This window comes from Prionailurus viverrinus, chromosome E1 (genome assembly GCF_022837055.1).
Source record: "Prionailurus viverrinus isolate Anna chromosome E1, UM_Priviv_1.0, whole genome shotgun sequence".
Taxonomy (NCBI): domain Eukaryota; kingdom Metazoa; phylum Chordata; class Mammalia; order Carnivora; family Felidae; genus Prionailurus; species Prionailurus viverrinus.
In genome coordinates, this window is record NC_062574.1 from 26,468,313 (window position 1) to 26,490,515 (window position 22,203).

The following is a 22,203-nucleotide window of genomic DNA, read 5'->3' on the forward strand; positions in this document are numbered from 1 at the left end:
CTATTCAGCCTTCTAATTTGTTAATTACAAAATGAGAATCATGACAGATTTTTTAATATAGCAACAAACTAACTAAATCTATAAGAAAATATTGGAAGTGAATTATTTTTCCAGAAATATAAAATACTTACTTTAATTTCAGAAGGTTTTGGGCTACAGAATCCTTCATCAACCTCAATTTTGAACTGTGTTCCAACAGTAGAACTATTTCCTTCTAGAACAGTTCCTCCAGGTGTTATATCCATACTACCATATTCTTTATTACTCATATTCATTGGGGAAAATCCCATAATATGCTGTTCCAACGATGGTGGTGTAGGATACATTTTATGAAGATCTGCAGTGCCTATAATTAATAAAGCACACATTTTAACATAAGACTAAATAAAAAGAAGTTAATTAATCTGTGTTTAAAAGAAAGGGGTGGGGAATTTTATTCATATTAAAAGTTGCGGATTTATCTGCAGCAGATTTGGGAAGCTTACTTATGCAAGATAATGGATCCAGATTTCCTGTTTTTGATTCCTTACAGCTGGATTTATCATCTGTTCCATTTGCTGACTTTTTAGATCCAGGCTATTAACAAAAACAAAAACACATATTTATCTGAAATTTTAAATCCAATGTGATCCAAGATCATTAAGATGTAACTTGAAGGTCAAACCCATTCATCAAATATAGTATTTTGAATTTATGCTAGAGCCAAAATATGAGATACTAGAAACAATTTATAAAGACCTAAAACATATTTTAAACAATCAGTGAACCCAGATTATTTTGTCTGTTTATATGGTAATCCTGCAATTTAACAGAGGGAAAAGTTCCTCCAAATAAAAATGACTAATACTTTCAGAACACAGGAGAATAACCTACCACTTAAAGCCTATTAAAATTAAAAAAAAAAAAAAGAAAGAAAACGGAAATCTGCAATAAGGATTTGTAATACAGAACCGCTTTTTAGAAAAAAATACTCCTAAAACATTTGTCCCCTCAAATAAAATACATCAAATTTTCCTATATAATCAATCACCTCTCTGAATTCTAATTTATATTTTTACCTTGTTTAATAACCTCTTCTCCCTAGAAAAATGCTGCAACACGTAAAACAAAAGCATACACTTCAGAAAGATCTCATATGACAAACAATAGTACACCTAACTAAAAATTAGTTTTAATACGTTGAACAAACCAAGTTTTACTATCTCCAATCTATCACCAATGTTTTTATATTTGGTTATATCTAACATGGTTCCAAGTCTCCTGTTAGCCTCTTTGTCATAAACATAACAGTTCTAATTACAACCTTCTTACCTCACAATATCCATAGCTGATACATGAATAGTAACAGGAAGCATAAAAGTATCAAGGAATTCAAGGATATATTTACCTAGTAAATGGTACTCTCTAAAATATACTATATTTTGGGATATAAAATGTTAGTTTATGTACAGCTATACCTGCTGTATATCACTTAATTGAAGACACCAAATGTGCCTGTATGTGTACGTATGTGTATATATACACAAATACACACAGTGTGTATCATATACAAAAGAGGATTAAAGGTATATGTTATATAAAAAAGTATGTATTATATAGGACAAGAAAGACCAAATGTACTACAGACGTTTTCAAGCTACCTTTATGCAGATGAAAATGGAATTCCCTTTTATGATAATGCAGCACTCAGTTCACTAATCTGACATTCTAACAAACCTCATTTTAAGTTTTCTTTTATAATCACCTTTATGTGCAAATGGATGTTCAAAATTAAATACTACCTCTTCTTCCTTTTTCATTATTATAGTATATTGCTGTCTTAAAATAATGGTTGTGATGACAAACATATTCAAAAGAAGTGGTATTCCTTAATAAATTGACAAGGCATACAATTTTAATGTTAATTACTTATTATTCTTATCTAAGTGAGTCAATTCCAGGGTCATTTCTCAAATGAGAGGATTAAAGAATAGGAAAATAATTCTGCTTCCTAAAGATTGCAGAAAAAAAATATATCATAGCGTTCAAATTAAACTTAATCACACATCCCAAACATAAAAAAATAAAGAAAAAACACACATAGTTTGTAGGTGACACTATGCCAAGAATGCTCAAACATAAGTTTAAAAAAAGGAAACCAATTAATAAAATTTTATTACAAAATACTTCTTATTTTTCAGGGCCAAAACATACAGTTCAAGTCACACACCACTTCTGAAAAATAAGTCTACATGAAATTAAGGAAAAGATATTATAAATCTTAGCCATTAATAGAATACTCACTGTTAATTCATCTTCATCAGAATTGAAAAGATTATCAAGGTCAGTATAAGAGACAGCCAGGTCTGAGTCATAAATCAAGCTGGTTGATGGAGGGCGGGCATGACTAGTAGGGCGTGGAGCATCTACACGTCAACCAAAAAGGCAAAATAAAAAATTCCACTACTGACCAAATAAGTATTATTCTATTTATTTAAACTAGATATCTAACTTTAAACCTATTCTGCAATAAGAAACTATGATTTGCTTGGGGCGCCTGGGTGGCTTGGTCGGTTAAGTGTCTGACTTCGGCTCAGGTCATGATCTCAAAGTCTGTGAGTTCAAGCTCCGCTTCAGGCTCTGTACTGACAGCTCGGAGCCTGGAGCCTGCTTCAGATTCTGTGTCTCCCCTCTCTCTTCCCCTCCCCAGCTCGTGCTGTCTCTCTGTCTCTCTCAAAAAAATAAACATTAAAAACAAAAAAAATTAAAAAAAAAAAAAAAAAAGAAACGGTGATTTCCTTAAAATCTAGAAATTTTTTCATAGAAATAAAATTGCAAATAAATGTAGTAACTTCTCCAGGAAGCTCACTAAAGGCTATGTAATCCATAACATGGCTAAATACTCTGATTTTATATAACAAATAAAAAGATATACACTAACAGGACAATAGTACACACACACACACACACACACACACACACACACACACACACACACTCTTTTATTTTTCTATCTTCCACATTTTTAGTTTTCTATCTTCCTGAAAGAAAGAAACATACTACAATGATTAAGTGCCCTGGCTCTTGAGTCAGAGAGACTATCATGAATTTGAATTCCCAACTATGACACTAACAATATGACCCTGAACAAGTTACTTAACCTCTCTGTACCTTAGCAATAACAAGAATTAAAAATGAAGGATGTAGCTAAAGCACTTTGTCCAGTGCCAGGCAGTGAAGTACTCAATAAATATTACCTGTTGGTTAAGCTTTCATTTTAGTTCTGGAATTAAAAAAAAAAAAAAATTTTTTTTTAAATGTTTATTCATTTTTTGAGAGACAGAGAGAGAGCATGAGCAGGGGAGGGGCAGAGAGAGAGAGGGAGACCCAGAATCTGAAGCAGGATCCAAGCTCTGAGCTGTCAGCAAAGAGCCCGATGCGGGGCTTGAACTCATGAGCGGTGAGATCATGACATGAGCTGAAGTTGGACGCTTAACCAACTGAGCCACCCAGGCGCCCCCTTAGTTCTAGAATTTTATTTTCCTTTTTCCTTTTCTTTTTTTTTTTTTTTACTCTTCCCAGTTGTAGAGGGAAAAATATAGGATTACTTAAGAAAAATTACAAATACCAACAGAAGTTAAATTCCTTTTACATTCTCATATAAGAAAAAAATTACAGTTTGGTGTATAACCTGAAGTATGCTTGGTGTATCAAATGACTTGAAATAGTCCTCACTTTCAGAAAGATGAAAGTCACTTTCCAAGTGCCTCTGCATGATAGTTCTAAAAATTAACTGGAGCAGTTCTGAAATTTGGTGTAAAAAATCATCTAGGGTACTTATTAAAAAATATTTCAAAGCTCCACCTCAAAAGATTGCTCCAGAATGTGGGAGATGGTCCAAATTTAGAGAAAGCAGAAGACAGCAATTACACTCATTCCCACACAAATTTTGTAAAACAAATAATGTGCCACACCTCTCTATTCCAAGCACAAGGAGCACTAGTCAGACACTTTCAAAGTGGAGTCTTTTTCACAGTATCCTCAGTGCTAAGAATAGTCCCTACATTTAAAACCTGTTTGATAAATATTTGTTAAATTAATAATTTCAACAGTTCTTCTAATTTGAGTGAGAGAGTAAAGGACAACAAAATTGTAGTCAAGTCTAATTTATAAAGTTGAGTTTTCAGATCAGAGAGGGACCTTAAGGTGATGATCTGTTCAAATCTCATTTTACATAAGAACTATTTTTATTTGAGAGAAAGTTTCAACAATTCAAAACAGAATTTCTATCGTCTCAACCTGCTTCTCTCAATACAAAATAAGCAATAAATCATTTTAAGATAGGTACCTTTCTATGAAACATAAATTATGCAAAAAGGAACACTGTAAGTCCAATAATATCAGATTAGCTTGTAGCAGTAATCTTGTAATGCAATATTTTGATTAGAAAATAAAAGTTTTACCTTGCTTGATAGATGGACTAAATAATGACATAGCATCTTCTTCATGTGATAATACTGTTACACTAGATGGCCCATCTTCTACCTGCAAACAATATTACATATTAGACTGAAATATATAATTTAAAATAACAAAATCTTCCAACTACTGAGTAACTATGTGTCAAGCATCCTACTAGATGTTCTACAGTCATACTAATTCCCACAATTAATCTATATGATAAACAGCACGTTCAACTTACAAAAAATAGTTCTAAAGATAACCCAGGAAATGTATCTGGATAAACGGTGGGAGCTGGGATTCCAAGCTAAATTTGTCAAATTCCAAAGTCCATGTTCTTTCTATAATACCTATATCCTTCCCAGCTACTACTCTTATTTACAGAAGGACAAAATGTCAAGTACCAGGCGCACAGTAAGGCTAAAAACTCTGTGAAAGAATTTTCTGTATTATACTTATTATTGGGTCCTTTTCACAATTTTACAGATTTCAATTTCCATATTTTACATTAAAGGCAAATTTTAATTAAAAAAAATTTTTTATTTAATGTTTTTATTTATTTTTAACGGGGAGAAAGAAAGAGAGAGAGGGAGAGAGCGCGAGCGAGCGAGCACACACAGGTTAGGGGCAGAGAAAGAGGGAGATACAGAATCCAAAGTAGGCTCCAGGCTCTGAGCTTTCAGCACACAGCCCGAAGTGGGGCTTGAAACCAAGAAGTGTGATATCATGACCTGAGCCAAAGTTGGACACTTAACTGACTGAGCCACCCAGGCGCCCCTACTTTTTGTCTTAACTTTTTGACGTTTATTTATTTTTGAAAGACAGAGACAGAGACAGAGCATGAGCAGGGGAGGGGCAGAGAGAGGGAGAAACAGAATCGGAAGCAGACTCCAGGCGCTGAGCTGTCAGCACAGAGCCCAACGCAGGGCTTGAACCCACAAACCATGAGATCATGACCCGAGCTGAAGTCAGACGCATAACTGACGGAGCCACCCAGGTACCCTTAAAGGCAAAATTCTTATCCAACAGAGTTATCTTGTGCTTAATACATCCTATAATATTAGATTTTCAAATTTCTAATAAATACTCCTGTATCCTATATTTAATATATTTCATCAAGGGGCTTTATAAGTTAACTCACATTCAAAAATATCATGTACGTTATAAACTCAGCATTGGGTATTTTATTGTATTTTGAAAACTGGCACTTCACCTATTTCAGTACATTTTAACTCAGTATCAAAATACTTCATCTACCTAAATTTTCTGATTTCAGTATTACAGAAGTTAATGTACTTTCCTCAAACCCAAAAAAACTCTTACAGTAAATAACAATCTTTTCATTATCAGACACCAGGTATAAAGTCTACATAAACTCTTAAATTTTGTACAATGTGCCTGATTTACCTATTCAAAAAAAATATTTTCATTATTTAAAAGGATAAATATCCATTCTATATTTTTTAATTTTGTTTGTTTATTTATTTATTTTAAAAATTGGGGCACTTGGGTAGCTCAGCAGGTTAAGGTTCTGACCTCGGCTCAGGTCATGATCTCATGGTTCGTGGGTTCAAGCCTCGCAGATCCTGTCTCCCTCTCTCTCTGCCCCTCCCTCATTCACAGCGTCTCTCACAAACGAATAAACGTTAAAAAAAAAATAAAAAAATAATAAACGTTTATTTATTTTTTAGAGAGCAGGCACATGTGGGGGAGGGGCAGAGTGAGACAGGGAGAAACAGGATCCAAACCAGGCTCCAAGCTCTGAGCTGTCAGCACAGAGCCCGACACGAGGCTCGAGTCCACAAATCGCGAGACTATGACCTGGGCTGAACTTGGACGTTCAACCTACTGAGCCACCCTGGGACCCCGAAGTGTGTTTATTTTTGAGAGAGTGGGAGAGAAAGAGCAAGTGCGAGCAGGGGAGGGGCAAAGAGAGAGGGAGAGAAAATCCCAAGCACGCTCCATGCTGTCAGTGCAGACCCGGAACAGGGCTTGATCTCACAATGGTGAGATCTTGACCTGAGCTGTAATCAAGAGCTGGAGGCTTAACTGACATGAGCCACTCAGGTGCCCCTTAATCTATTTTAAAAGACAAAAAAAAAAAAAAAAAAGAGAGAGAAGTATGGTACTATATGCTGTGTTAAAAAATATCAGCGACCCTTTGGTGTACTATGATTTCTTTTACTCACCTTGTGTTTTTTTACAGCTTCTCTCTCACTGTTTTGTCTATCTTTCTTATCAGGAAAAAGGAATTCCTCATCTCCTTCAACAAATGCATATGGATCAATTTTAGATTCTTGCTCTGCATCAGATGCTATTGCTGAAAGATACTGATTTTTAATTTGATATTGCTGCACTAATTCATCAGAAACTTTTAAAGGTTTCTTACATTGCACCATTAACCTGCATTAAAAACAAAAAAACAAAATTAGAAAATTATATTTAATTTTCCATAAAAGCAAAAAAAATTCCAATGACTTAAGAATCATCAAGTTTTCATGATTATTTAGAGATGATCTAAACTGTAATCCTTCATATTACGAATGAGGAAATTAAGGCATTGAGAGGTTACATGATTTATTAAAGCCTCAAGTTTAGCAATCAAGAAATGAAGCTAAAATCTAGGTCTCCTATTTGTTCTTTCCACCAAAATATGTCCACTCTGTTCCCAATTCCTTACATGCATTAACTTGTCCAAGTCTATTCACTGAAAGGAACTTTTTTTTTTTTTTGAAAGGGACTCTTACATCAAAATTGCTCCAGGACAGGAACTCTCAAAATTGTGGGCTATGTGCTGAGGCAAGACTAGGTTTATACAATTTATACAATGGAAGTGATTATCCTTTTCCTATTGACATGAGTGGATAAGGTTATAAAATTATAAGGACCTAATTTGTGTTTCATGAACACTATAACTTATTAATTCTGGCAAGAGGTTTTATAATGGCAAGTGAAGTTTCAGCTCAAGTACCTCAAAGTTTTTACCTGATCGGATTAGAAAAATCTATTTTTATATCATCAGTCTTATGGTTTCACATGGTGACTAGAATCAATAAAACAAAACAAGAGAGGAGACAACACTGAAGTTAGAAAGACAAACAAGTAGAAACTGTCAGATCAGAGGAAGCTAAAATCAAAGGGTAAGAGCAAGAAGCTGATTTGCACCACCAGAATCCCAGAAAGCATCAAGACTTTTCCATCTCTGAAGACCAGGGTACTTGGTGAGTGTGAACACTGAATGATGTTTTTGGTTTGTAGAAGACACTTTCTGACTCCCAAATTCATGTTCTCTATAGTTTGTAAAGTGGAGATTCCCATGCTGCCAGAAAGAAGTAGCGAGGCTTCTACTCAGACCAGGGTAAAAATCCTGCAAGGACTATTTCACTCCGAATAAAAACCAAACCCCTTGTAATATCCTACCAAAGCTTTCCTTGACCTTTCTCCTCTTTGCCTCTCCAACCAACTTCATTTGGTTATTCTACTCCTGCCTCTCTCAACTCTGCTTCCAAGACCTTCCTTCATGTTCCTCAAACAGGCCAGACACACTCCTGACTGTTCCCTTTGTTTGGAGCATTCTTTCTCCAAGTATCTGCATGGCCAACTCCTTCACTTTCTAAAAGACTTTGTTTAATGTCACCTTATGTAGGAGACCTTATTTAAAATTGCAAAATGCCCAACTACTTCAACACTGATCCCCCTCACCCTGCTCTATTTTTCCCTCCATAGCACTTATCTTTTAAAATCTATATAACTTGCTTATATTAATAGTACACTGTCACTCTCACTAGAATATAAGACCCTAAATGACAGGGATCTTGCCTTTGTTCATTGAATTATCCCAAATGCCTAGAACAGTGCCTGGCAAGTAGAAGGTACTCAATAAATATTTCTTAAATGAATACATGAAATCGAAAAACCACATAGGATTGAGACGTTGTGGATGCATTAATAATTCTATAATACAGTATCTTGTACTTGGAAATAAACCATCTTCATTCATCAGAAAGTGATACTGCTGCTACTTATCTGTCCTACAATTTAAGACAAAAAATTATAAGAGATGTAAGATTTGGGAACAATGAAGGTGAAGGTATTTGTTAGCTTATAAAATCTTTGAATGGAAGGATATCATAACTTTCAATCTATTTAAGATGCCCAGCACTATAAGTACTCCATATACACTATAAACTAAGGGTGAAACAGAGGACATAAAAAAATAATAACTGATATTTTCTAAGCATGCTATTAAATACCATGTCATTGTTATTCCCAATATGCCCCAGATTTATCCCCAAAACTAAAATCCCAGGTCTATAAAAACTTTCTTCCATTTGAACATGGTGCTAACTAGTTAACAGGAGTATGTTTTAAAATTGTTAGAATACTTCTATAAATGAATGAATAGGTATTTCTTAAAGAGTAGCATTGTATCTTACCATCTTAGACCAAAACTGTTTGCTCAACTATTAGGTGCTAACATAAGTCTCTCCAAAGTAGTTTGCTATCTACTTTGACATGTTTTCTTATTCACTACTTATAATTAATCTTATAAGACAGAAAATGCAGAGTATGCTGATTTTGATGTGCAAATTATGTAGAAAGAAATGGTTTGCTAAGGTAACATAGTAACAAAGTTAAGGCTGGAAAGATTTTAAGTATGCATATTCAAGTAACTATTCATAGGAGAAAAGTGTTAAGATCCCACTCCTCCTCCCCACCACCAACCTGAAAGACACTACTACTCTGTGTAGAGGTGAATAAAACAACTGTTTCTCATATTAAGTTGTCCTCTGGCAGAAGCAGGAAAACTGCCACACTGTTTACACAAGTAGTTAAACTAGTGTGCAGTTACATTAAAGGACCAATGCTCCTGCACAGGGCTCTATTAAGAATAAAAATGAGTAAACCAAATGCGGTGCCTAAAGACAACTTGTTATTTTATTGAATGGTTCTCACAGACATTGGGATATGCAATGAATTTAAATGTAGTCAATAATATCATGAGTATCAAGTCACAACATATTTTAAAATATATTTACATTACACATCTTTCTATATTTAAAATTGATAAGAATAGAAAAAATTGTGATTTTTAAAAGATGTCAGATTAAAAACTCAAAGTTATTTCATCACTATCATCATATAGTATATATATATTTCTGTGAAACAGGAATAACCCCTCCTTTTCTAAAAGAAACTTTTCACATATAGTCGAACTACAGAGATAGTTTCAATCAGATATAGAGCTAAATACAGACAAACTGGAAGAGGATTAGGTACAGTAATGAACAGGAAGCTTTGCAAAGACCAAAGCAAACTGAAATTACGTTTATATTATTCATTAAGTGTATCTCTTTCCTTTTACTATGACAACAGTAACATTCTATCCTGAAACATACTTGTAGAGAATTTAACATGGCTTGGAGTAGCACATGCTTTTAGGCCTTTATTCAATAAAAATTCTTCCAGACAAGAAACGACAGTATTTTAGGATTGACAATTATAGAAGGAGATAAGCTATAGAAGGAAATGTTAAGGAACAAATGAATTTAATAAATATCAAAAATCCTCTATTTTCTTTAATAGTACCTTTTCTGGTACCACACCCACTATTCAGCATCAATCCTTAAACTGAGTCAAGCTAACTGTAAGAAGAATAGCTTTATTGTATTAAGATATCAAGTAAGACTTACTTAAAATATTTAGATTACAATAAACCAAAACAAGTTTATTTCATCACAGACTCCTATGAAACAAAATAGAAACTATCTTTTAGAGATCAGATAATGCACTCTGTAACTGTATGATATATACAATATAAATGTCAGGTATACCCCTAATGCAACATAGGAGCTAACTCTATTGATGAATTCTATGGTTAAGATATCCAGATGTAGCCTTGCTATAGAACAAGACATGATAAAACTATGCTCCAGTATAGTTCTTTCTCTGCTCAGGGTATAGAAATGTCTCCCTCTGAATCAAAATAGAAGACTATTTTAAGCAATCAAAATACTACTAGAACTAAGTGCTAGCCCTTGAAAAATGATATTAAAAAAACTGTAATGTTTCTTTGCAGAAATTTTGCTATCTTCAACACTTACAAGGTTTATTTTATTTTTTTTAACTTACAAGGTTTAAAAAAAATTTTTAATGTTTATTTATACTTTTGAAAGAGAACATCAGAGTGCCAGCAGGAGAGGTGCAGAGAGACAAGGACACAGAAACCGAAGTAGGCTCCAGACTCTGAGCTATCAGCACAGAGTCTGATGTGGGGCTTGAACCCACAAACCACAAGATCATTACTTGAGCCAAAGTCAGATGCTTAACCGACTGAGTCACCCAGGCACCCCTAAAGCTTATGAGGTCTTAAAAGCCACTATTCTAAAATAGATACTAGCGTTAACCAATAAAGAAACTAAAAATAATTAGAAGCAAAAAGAAGATTGCCACAGATGTGTATATCCGGTATGTAAGATATGCTATGCTCCACCTCAACCTCTCTCTCCCCCAACTAAATTCTAAGAAATTAGAAAGGAATTTCACTTTAAAGTAGCTGCTGAAATATCTGGCATCAACTGAGGCACATGAAGTCTAAGAACAAGGGAGATGTTTAGAAATGATGAATCCTAATACTCTGTACTAGTTAGGCAAGCCATCACCATCTAAAACTAAGAATTAGAAAAACTAAGAATACTGCTTTCTTTTGTTTATCCACCTATTATGGAAGTACAGTGCCACTCTTTAACAGCAGTCAATGGAAAACTTTATTTATACCAAATGGAAATTGAATTTTCACTTAATGTGAATAAAACAAACGTACAAATTTCTCCTCCATCATTCTAAAAAAGCACACACCTATAAAATTTTTATTAAAAAAATGTTTCTTTTTAAATTTCTACTGATAAGATTCTTGCCCCTCTTTGCATTATGTATTACTCCAACTGTGTTAATAGTTTCCTCTCCTAAGCTTCAGATACAATGCCACAAATGTCTGACAGAATCTTTCAGCAGGCTCCTCACACTAAATTCAAATTTACAACATAGGGACGCCTACGTGGCTCAGCTGGTTGAGCATTTGACTCCTGTCTGATTATTGATTTCAGCTCATGAGTTCGAGGCCCGCAACATGCTCTAAGATGACAGTGAGGAGCCTGCCTGGGATTCTCTCTCCCCCACCACCCTGCTCACACTTTCTCTTTCAAAATAAATGAATAAACTAAAAAAATTAAATGGGGTGCCTGGATGGCTCAGTCAGTTAAGCATCTGACTTCAGCTTAGGTCATGATCTCACTGTCCGTGAGTTCAAGCCCCACGTCAGGCTCTGTGCTGACAGCTCAGAGCCTGGAGCCTGCTTTGGATTCTGTGTCTCCCTCTCTCTCTGCCCCTCCTCCACTCACGCTCTGTCTCTCTCACTCTCAAAAATGAATGTTAAAAAAAATTTTTTTTTTAATTTACAATGCGTATGTATTACAAACACATATTTAAAAGTCATTATTGTACACTGGGGCTCCTGGGTGGCTCAGTCGGTTGAGCGTCCGACTTCGACTCTCGTCATGATCTTGCGGTCTGTGAGTTCGAGCCCCACATCGGGCTCTGTGCTGACAGCTCAGAGCGTGAAGCCTGCTTCAGATTCTGTCTCCCTCTCTCTCTCTGCCCCTCCCCCGCTCACGATCTCTCCCCCTCTCTCTCTCTCTCTCAAAAATAAATACACATTAAAAACATAAAATAAAATAAAAAAATAAATAAAAGTCATATTATAAACAAAGGCATAGTTGAAACTTCTAAATATCCCAATCCCTCTCCTTCAAGATAACAGGGATTAACAGTTTCTTGTACTTTAAAAAAAATTATAAAAACTAAATTATAAAAAATTTAAAAAATTTTAAAAATTACATAAATCTTAATTTAAGGTAAACTGAGTAAAAGGGTAGAAGTCTTCAAATCGGTTTTTCCTCCTCTTTCCCTCATAAAATAAATATGCTGTTCTTTAACTCTCCTGTTACTACCTCACTGCACTATTCAACTGGTCATAAAGTTCTTGTCTATTCTATACTTACAAAATCTACACATCCCTACGATCTCTAATTTCCTAGGGCCCTGTATCACCTTATATCTGAACTATTCAAGAGTCCAAACTGATGTCCTTTCATACATATATACCTCTTCATTTCAAAAAATCTTTCAATAATATTACTTGGTTAATATTTCTAAAATCCTTATTTTCCAAAACCCTATTATTTTATCTACCTCAAAAAAAAAAAAAAAAAAGTACAACAGTGCCCCTATCATCTCAAGGAAAATACATACTCATAAACAGTATTTTTATAAATAGTATTTTATATAATTTATTCCATTATATAGCCCCACCTCCCTTTTCAGGTCTCATTTCTCATCATGACATAGCAAACTACTAAGCAACACCGTATAATCTATCCATACCAAAGTACATAAAACTTCTGGATCTTCATAAATGGAATTAAATTATTCTTCACTCTGGCTCACCATCCCTAATATCTTTTATGTATGCTTCTATCAGAGAATGTTAGTTTCCACTGGATTACAATTTCGTTTAGGGCCAGGACCAAATTTATTTTTTACTCCAACAGTGCTTTACAGCATCCTGCATATTAGGGAAACTTCAGTTTTATTCAAACTGATGAAACAGATATTTGAAGAATATGAATTTAAAAAGATAATGTTCCAAAGGGCAAAAGAATGCAGGAGTTGCAACAGCCCCCTAATTAACCGCCATATATTTAAATACTTTCAAAACTCAGAGTATGGAAAAAGAATAGAAATTTACCAGGTTTACCTAGTAATATGAATTCAGTAATATGAATTTACCTAGTAATATGAATTCAGAAATTTATTATATAAAGCAATCTAGGCTTCTGACTGGACTACTCTGACTAGAAAAGGTTTGATCATATTATATCTTTAAACCTAGACAATGCTTCTATAAAGAATTTAAGACAAAGGTTGCCTGGGTGGCTCAGTCAGTTGAACGTCTGACTTGGGCACAGGTCACGATCTCACAGTTTGTGAGTTCGAGCCCTGTGTAAGGCTTTGTGCTGACAGCTCAGAACCTGGAGCCTGCTTCAGATTCTGTGTCTCCCTCTCTCTCTTTCTCTGCCCCTCCCCTGGTAGTGCTCTGTCTCTCCTTCAAAAATAAATAAACATTAAAAAAAAAAAATTAAAAAAAAAAAAGAATTCAAGACAGGTGTTTAAATGCCATCGAGAAGAGTATTAATTCATAGAATTTATTTTAATGACAGGAGACATCACCTGAGTGATGATCCTCATGACATCCTATCTCAAGTAATATTAATAGTAGGTACCTGAATCACTAAGTTATCCAAATAAGATCCTTTTAACTATGAAAAACAAAACAAAACAAAACTTTTGTTAGCATAATGCAAACACTGAAGCCCACACCAGGTATTTTACTGTATAGTAAAATAGTATGGGGGATCTCCCTAGTAAAACTAATCAGTAAACATGTTTGGCCTATCTAATTTAATAACTTATTCCAGAGTTCAAATTTCTGTAAAAGTTATTTATGATATTAAGGCACCTCAACACTATGAACATTTTGGGCTTTGTTGCGGAGGACTGTCCTACATATTGTAGGGTATCTAGCGGCATCCCTGGACTCTACCTACCAGATGCCAGTAGCACATTCCCCGTTGTGACAATCTAGATTGTCTCTTAACGCTGTCAAATGTCACCTGAAGGTATGAGTGAGGGAATAAGAAATTGCTCCAATTGAGAGCTACTGCCATACAAGAGGAACTACAAGGACAAAATATTCACGTGATTAAAACATAAAACCAAAAAACTTCTATCAAGTACAGAACAATTATGTTCCATAAATGTTTTAGTTCATACAGCAAGCAGCTAAACCTGTTTACTTTTTTCCATATTCTAATCTATTAAAATAAAAAAAGGATTCTACGCAAAAGCAAATTGTAACATAATACACATTTTAGTAACTAATGTAACTAAAACAATACTCACATAAGACACAGAATTAAAAAAAAAAAAAACACCACCCTTTTATTCAGTCTTTTCACAAAGCAGAAAAAATGGTGACCAGGAACAAGTGGAAGCATGTTATTTCCTTAATTTAAATAATCACGACCCAGCACCATTCTACTCTGCAGCTACTTTTCTACATTATACTTGTATCCTCTCATTCTTATTACATGAGAAAAATGTCAAACAATTTCAAAACAGATTCTAATGTTAAACTGTACTAACTTATTTTTTTTTAATGTTTGTTTATTTTTGAGAGTGAGCGTGCCACACACGAACAGACAAGTAAGGGAGGGGCAGAAAGAGAGAGAAGCGAGCCCTGAACTGACAGTAAAGGGCCCAATGCAGGGCTCAAACTCACAAACCTGTGATGTCATGACCTGAGCCAAAGTTGGACACTTAACCAACTGAGCCACCCAGGCAACCCCAACTATATTAACTTTTTTTTTTCTTTTAATGTTTATTTTTGAAAGAGAAAGAGCACAAGCAGGGGAGGGGCAGAGAGAGAGAGGGAGCCCTAGAATCCGAAGCAGGCTCCAGGCTCTGAGCTGTCAGCACAGAGCCTGATGCGTGGCTTGAACTCATGAACCATGATTATCATGACCTGAGCCGAAGTCAGATGTTTGACTGAGCCACCCAGGCACCCCCTAAAACTTCTAAGAGACCTTCATTTCATTTCACCTACAGATGCTCCTGCATACAATCAGCTAATACACTTATTTAAAGTCATGGCTAGAATTCTTGATCTTATGAATACAATATGCCCATAAACTCACCCCTTAAGTTTTTAAAATATTCATAACAGTACTTTTCGTCCTTAACACTACATTTTTTATATTAAATAAGAAAATATAATCTAGAAGGAAAATAAGTTCTAAAATCATAAAGTAACCCTAGGAATATACTGTTGTTTAATTTATCCAAACGTCTAATGAATGTGCACTATGTGCCTAGACCTGTTCTAGGGATGTTTGTGTGTAATCTGGAGGAATACAGCAGTAAACAAGACGGAGAGCCCCTGCCTTCACAGAGCTCGTATTTTAATAGGGAAAAGATCATTAACAAATTCATGATATGATTTTGGATGATATAGGATGATATATATAAGGAAAAAATGAAAACCGTGTACAAGGTAGGTAGTGATTTGGGGAGTGAAGAAAAGCCATAGTTTAGATAAAATGGTCAGGAAACTACCTCCTGAAAAGGTAACTTTTCAGCAGGACTGAATAAGAAGGGGTGAGCTATTCCCCGCATCTGTAATACAATACTAAAGGCCATTAGGAATGAGCTTGGCTTGGGCCACCTGGGTGGCTCAGTCGGTTGAGGTTGAGCATCTGACTTCGACTCAGGTCATGATCTCACAGCTTGTGGGTTTGAGCCCCTCATCGGGCTCTGTGCTGACAGCTCAGAGCCTGGAGCCTGCTTCGGATTCTGTGTCTCCCTCTCTCTATGCCCCTAACCCACTCGCATTCTGTCTCTGTCTCTCTCAAAAATAAATAAACTTTAAAAAAAAATTAAAAAAAAAAAAAAAAAAACAAACAAAGGAACGAGCTTGGCTTTCTGAAGGAATAACCAGAAAATCTGATGCCTCAAAATCAGAAAGCAAACAGGGCAGTAATAGATAAGAGTGAAGAACTAGCTAGACAGGAAACTGGGTAGAAGCTTACAGATGAGGAATAAGAGTTTGGATTTTATCTTAAATGTAGAGGGAAACTACTGGAGGGTTTTCAGCAAATGAATAACATCTAACATTTAACCTACAATGATCACTCTACTGTGTAGGAATATATGTAAAGGAGAAGTACAGAAACAAGGAGACCAAAAGTAGTTTCAGGCAAGTACTCAGGACTTTTATATTATATCCAGCACAAATGAGACTAAGATCTTTTTAAGACTTGTTTCCAAGACATCATTTGTTTTCAAGAGATTATCTGCCTGTTAAATAAGCTAGTTGTTTTCCATGATCAAAAGGTATCCTAAAGTCCCTAAATTTCAAATCCAGATTAATTTTAACTGAAAAAAAAAAAAAAAACCCATACTAGAATATTTTTAAGATTCAAAGAGCTAGATAAGATGCACAGGTTTACTAAAATAACAAGGAATATTGAAAGAATAAATCTTTAACAGTAGGGAAAAGGAGACAAAGGCTACAAATGGGACATTTTACTTAGTCTCAGGGAAACTCAAAATCAGTAAAACACAGCAGAGAAAGTTCATGGCCTAGAATATGCAAGAGGGGGTGATGGTAACCCACAACAAGAGAGCCAAAATGACCAAAAACTCAGAGAAAATATGAACCTGTATTTCTAGACAGAAATGAAAAATTAGAGCTGAAAATGGAGGAACAACAGGGTTTCTTTTCTAAAAAAATGAATAACCTACCTGGTAAAGACCCAAGATCCCCTTCATTCTGCAATTTTAGGTACCAGGTCTCCCCTCCAAAATATCCCAACCCCATTATCATAAAGCAGTGTAGGAAAACTAATACATAGTATAAGCTAAATAACTTGTTGAATGAGTAAGGCCTACCAATTAGCTCCCCTATTCCTTCATTCAAAAATGTGTAGGAAGAAACAATAATTATATTTTAAAAATGTGATAAGAGGGGCACCTGGGTGGCTCAGTCAGTTAAGCATCCGACTTTGGCTCAAGTCATGATCTCACGGCTTGTGGGTTCAAGCCCTGCACTGGGCTCTGTGCTGACAGCTCAGAGCCTACAGCCTGCTTCAGATTCTGTGTCTCCCTTTCTGCCCCACCCCTGCTTGTTCTATCTGCTTCTCAAAAATAAATAAATGTTAAAAAAAAATTAATTAAAAAATAAATGAAAAAAAAATGTGATGAGAAGCAGTAAAGAAAAAGATGAAAATAAATTCTATAGAAAAAAAAGGTACAGAACATTAAGAAGGGGATACTATTTCTTAATAGCCAGGGGGTGCCTGGATGGCTCAGTAGGTTAAGTGTCTGACTTTAGCTCAGGTCATGATCTCACAGTTCATGAGTTCGAGCCCTGCATTGGGCTCTGTGCTGATTGCTCAGAGCCTGGAAGTCTGCTTTGGATTTTCTGTCTCCCTCTCTCTCAGATCCTCCCTGCTCACACTGTGTCTCTCAAAAATAAATACATATTTTTTAAAAATGAAATAAACAAACATTAAAGATGCTTTTAATTAAAAAAAATTCTTTGAAGATTTATAGCAAGAACTTGCAAAGAATTGGGGGAAAAATGGGACTAAAAGATAGGATATACAAACAATTCACAGAAGAGAAAACCTGAATGTCCAAAGAACATTTTAAATAAATGCTTACTTTCAAACATGTATTAAGACAATAAGATGCCATTCTGCATATAAAAAATTAGCTAAATTGAAGGCTTGTAATACCAAATGCTGATGAAAAGATCATTCTCATACTCTGCTGGTTGATGAGGGTGTAAACTGGTATAGTTGGAGAGCCAACATGACAATGACCCTTAATGCCAAATGTGGACAAACCCCATGGCCCAGTAATTCCACTTTGAGATGTATTCCGTAGAGAAATCTTATACAAGTACATAAGGAAACGTGTACAAAAAGGTTCACTATTACATCCTATGTAACTGGAAAAAACTGAAATAACCAATATGTCCACCTTTAAGAGAGCAGATAAATTATGTATATTCATAACAAATACTATAAAGCAATTAAAATGAATTAATTAGAGCTACATGTATAAAAACATGTACAGAAATGATAAACACCAAATTTAGGACAGACGAAGGAAGAATGGAGGAAAAAAAACAGTACACAAGAGTTCTAATGATATTCAAAATCTTTAAGTTGTTTGATGCTATTATTTTCTCCACTTTTTTGTGACTAAAATATGTCATAATAATGAGTCTCCCTAAGGAAAAATCACAGTAAAGAAATTATGCAAAACTAATATTTACAGGATTTATTATTATTGTAAATCCTACCCTGAAGCCAATTCTGGAGTCCTAGTATTAAGAACTTACATCATTTCCACCCTTAAATTATAATAGTGACTATTAAAAAAATACATACTCTGTAACTGATGTTACACTTTCCTGTCCAAAAGGTCCAACTGGATCATCCTTGAATTTATCACTTGGAAGCTGAGGAGGCAAAAACTCTACATCTTTTTTCTTTGGAACCTTGTAATACTTCCAGGCTATATTAGCTTCATCTTCTTCCAAGTTTACTGCTGTACCGACATATATTGTAGGTTCTACAGCTTCCTGGAACTGAGCTGGGAAAGACTGAGATAAACTGTCTATCCTATCTTCCATTGGTTTAGAAGGAACCAAGGGATCTGGTGTTGGCATTTGATAAAAATGTTGACTCTGAGGAGTTGAAGGTGTTTTAGTTACTCCTTCATCAACCACATCACATGGGTGAGGACTGAGTGGGGGTGGTTGAGGTGAATTTGCCATTTCGGTGCCATGCATCTGCGGAGTCTTTGCTACATCATTAGTTCGGATGTTTGAAAATCTCACTTGACTATCTGGAGCGGAGATCACAAGTCTTTGGCTAGCTGAATCTGCATCGATGCCAACGTCATCACTAATAGAAACACGATGGTGAAAAGGAGTCAAGGGGCGTTTCTGTGGTTTTTCACTCTTTTCTTGTTTTTCATTGGTCTTGTGCTTAGGAAGTACTTGTTGTTGCTGACTTAAAGATGGTGCCTGTCCTTGTTGTCCAGGATTTCTTGGCTTGAGATTTTTGTGCCTAAAAAGTTAAAAGAAAGGTTTAATGTTTATAGTATCATTATTACATCTAAGTACACAAGTAAACACTATTAAACATTCCATATTATCATTTGTTTTTTACATATAAATCTAAAAGTAAAATTATTTGAATTTACATTGGAAAAAAATACTTTGGGGCACCTGGGTGACTCAGTTGGTTGAGCATCCAACTTCAGCTCAGGACACGATCTCATGGTTTGTGGCTTTGAGCCCCGCATTTGGCTCTGTACTGACAGCTCAGAGCCTGAAGCCTGGTTCACGTTCTGTGTCTCTCTCGGCCCCTCACCCGCTTGTACTCTCTCTCTCTCAAAAATAAACATTAAAAAAAATTTTTTAACAAAAAAAATAAAAAATACTTTGTTGAGTGACCTAAAACTAAGAACTGCAGAAAGATTCCTAAGAGCCAATTCTCTTCTGCTCATTTAATAGCTATGTGATCGGACAACCAAAGATAGTTTACTAATGTAACCTAAATATTTTAGTATCTGAATCAAGAGACAAAATTCTAGTTAAGATAAAGTCGTGTTTAAAAAGGTCTGAAATTTATTCATTTACCAATGTACCTGCAAATCAATGGCTAAGCTCAGTCATAATCTACAATCCTACAGCAACCAGCTAGGAAACTTATTCTACACAAACGAAGTTAATCATTCTGGATAGCACTGCAACTGACTGATGGGCCCCACACCATATCTGCCATCCTTCTCCCAAGGCATACCATGACAGAACGAATCCACTAACTAGAAAAGGAAAAGAAAATGCCTGAAGAAATTTATTCCCTCATAATGTGAAGCAATTTCTAAACTGAAAAACTTAAAACTACATGCCTAAAAATCTAGTAATTTTGTTCAGAGTTTAAGATTTCTTTCAGCATAGTAAAAATACTGTGCCCTATGAGATTTCCAAGCTAAACTGATAGTGATGTATATAATATTTTTTTTTAACTAAGAAACTAGAAGAAAAATGTGGAGGGAATATGAATTTAAAACATGTCCCAGGAATGTAAGGTATAACATTCAATAAAAATTCATCACATTAACAGAATAAAAGAGAAAACCATGTAACTATCTTAATACAGAAAAACATGGCAAAATTCAATACCTAATTCATCATAAAAAGACTCAAGGGGCGCCGGGGCAGCTCAGTCGGTTGAGCGTCTGACTTCGGCTCAGGTCATGATCTTGCATTTGTGGGTTTGAGCACCACTCCGTGCTGACAGCTCAGAGCCTGGAGCCTCCTTTGGATTCTGTGTCTCCGTCTCTCTCTGCTCTTACCCCACTTGCACTCTGTTTCTATCTCTCAAAAATAAAGTATTATACCTTCATAGAATTATGGAGTAGTATAAACTTAAAAATTAGAGAGGCACCCTGGGTGGCTCAGTCGGTTAAGCATCCAACTCTTGATCTCAGCTCAGGTCATGATCTTACAGTTTGTGAGTTCAAGCCCCGTGTCAGGCTCTGTGCTGACAGCTCGGAGCTTGGAGCCTCTTTCAGATTCTGTGTCACCCTCTCTCTCTGCCCCTCCCCAATTCATGCTGTCTCAAAAACAAACATAAAAAAAAAATTTATAAAAAAAGACTCAAGGGGCGCCTGGGTGGCGCAGTCGGTTAAGCGTCCGACTTCAGCCAGGTCACAATCTCTCGATCCGTGAGTTCGAGCCCCGCATCAGGCTCTGGGCTGACGGCTCGGAGCCTGGAGCCTGTTTCCGATTCTGTGTGTCCCTCTCTCTCTGCCCCTCCCCCGTTCATGCTCTGTCTCTCTCTGTCCCAAAAATAAAATAAAAACGTTGAAAAAAAATTTAAAAAAAAAAAAAAAAAAGACTCAAAAAGCAAGACTAATCTTAATCTGATAAAGGACATCTATGAAAAACTATACTAATATCATACTTAATGATCAAAGACTGAATAACTTAATCCCTAAAACTGGGAACAAAGCAAGAATATTAACTCAACATTCCTATTCAACAATTTTATCAAAAGTTTAAACCAATGTAGTAAGTCAAGAAAAAGAAAGATTGGAGATTTCAAAAGAAGAAGAAAAACTGTCTTTATTCGTACTAAACATGGCAAGCTTTACAATAAGGGGTCAGGCTGACCATTACCTTCTCAATCTCAACAAATTATTAAAAGTGGGACAACCAGACATGTGTCTTCTGATGTGACAGATACAAAGCAACACAGCACCACGTGTGAAGTATTCTCATCAAAAATATTGAACCTGAATTCATTAAGCCTCTAGATCAGCACTGTCCAACAACACTTTCTGTAATGACAGAAATGTTCTGCATGCGGCTCCTGAAGACCTGAAATACGGCCAGTGCAATGAGAAACTGAATTTTTAACTGTATTTAAATTCAAATGCTTTAATTTAAAATCCATTAGTGGTTACTAACATGGCTAGGACTAGACAGCACAGCTCTAGAGGTAACTTCCATTTACAGAAATGCAAGGGATAAAGAAATTAAATGACACTAAAAGAACAAGTTACAATATGACAAGTTGAGAAATACAGAATGTGAGACATTCCACGGGACACCTGACCTAGTTTTTCCAGCCAAGCCAATGTCCTAAAAATTGGAGAGGGGATTACAAGAGAGACATAAAAGACTTAACAACCAAAGGTATACTTCTTGTCTGGGTCTTTGTCAAACAACCAACTACACAGACATTATTTTTTTAAAATAGACATTTCTGAGACAAATCTGTAGAGGATATCAGATGACGCCAAGAAAATACTATTCTTTTTATTAGGGGTGATAATGGAATTATAGTTATATAAGAAAATATTACCAGAATATTATTAAATAATAACAGAATTAAAATATTAGAGTTGCATACTGAAGTAGGAGTGAAATGATATTTAAGATTTGCTTTAAAAATATTCAGCAAGGGGGGGGCACCTGGGCGGCTCAGTAGGTTGAGCATCCGACTTTGGCTCAAGTCATGATCTCACAGCTTGTGAGTTCAAGCCCCACGTCGGGCACAG

At 35.5% G+C, this 22,203-nt stretch overlaps 1 protein-coding gene across 2 annotated transcripts in view; it reads right to left on the reverse strand.

Annotated features, from left to right (window-relative positions):
* Positions 1–22,203, reverse strand: part of MED13 (mediator complex subunit 13) — a 110,536-nt gene that overhangs the window by 40,800 nt on the left and 47,533 nt on the right. For both annotated transcript variants that reach the window (XR_007147062.1, XM_047833949.1), the window contains exons 9-14: positions 18,516–19,199; positions 6,630–6,843; positions 4,443–4,524; positions 2,284–2,405; positions 486–576; positions 132–346 (exon numbers count right to left, since the gene is read on the reverse strand). Coding sequence is in view for 1 of the 2 variants with exons in the window: in XM_047833949.1 (XP_047689905.1) it covers positions 132–346; positions 486–576; positions 2,284–2,405; positions 4,443–4,524; positions 6,630–6,843; positions 18,516–19,199 (1,408 nt within the window). In the remaining variant the exon portion in view is untranslated. The remainder of the gene's footprint in view (positions 1–131; positions 347–485; positions 577–2,283; positions 2,406–4,442; positions 4,525–6,629; positions 6,844–18,515; positions 19,200–22,203) is intronic.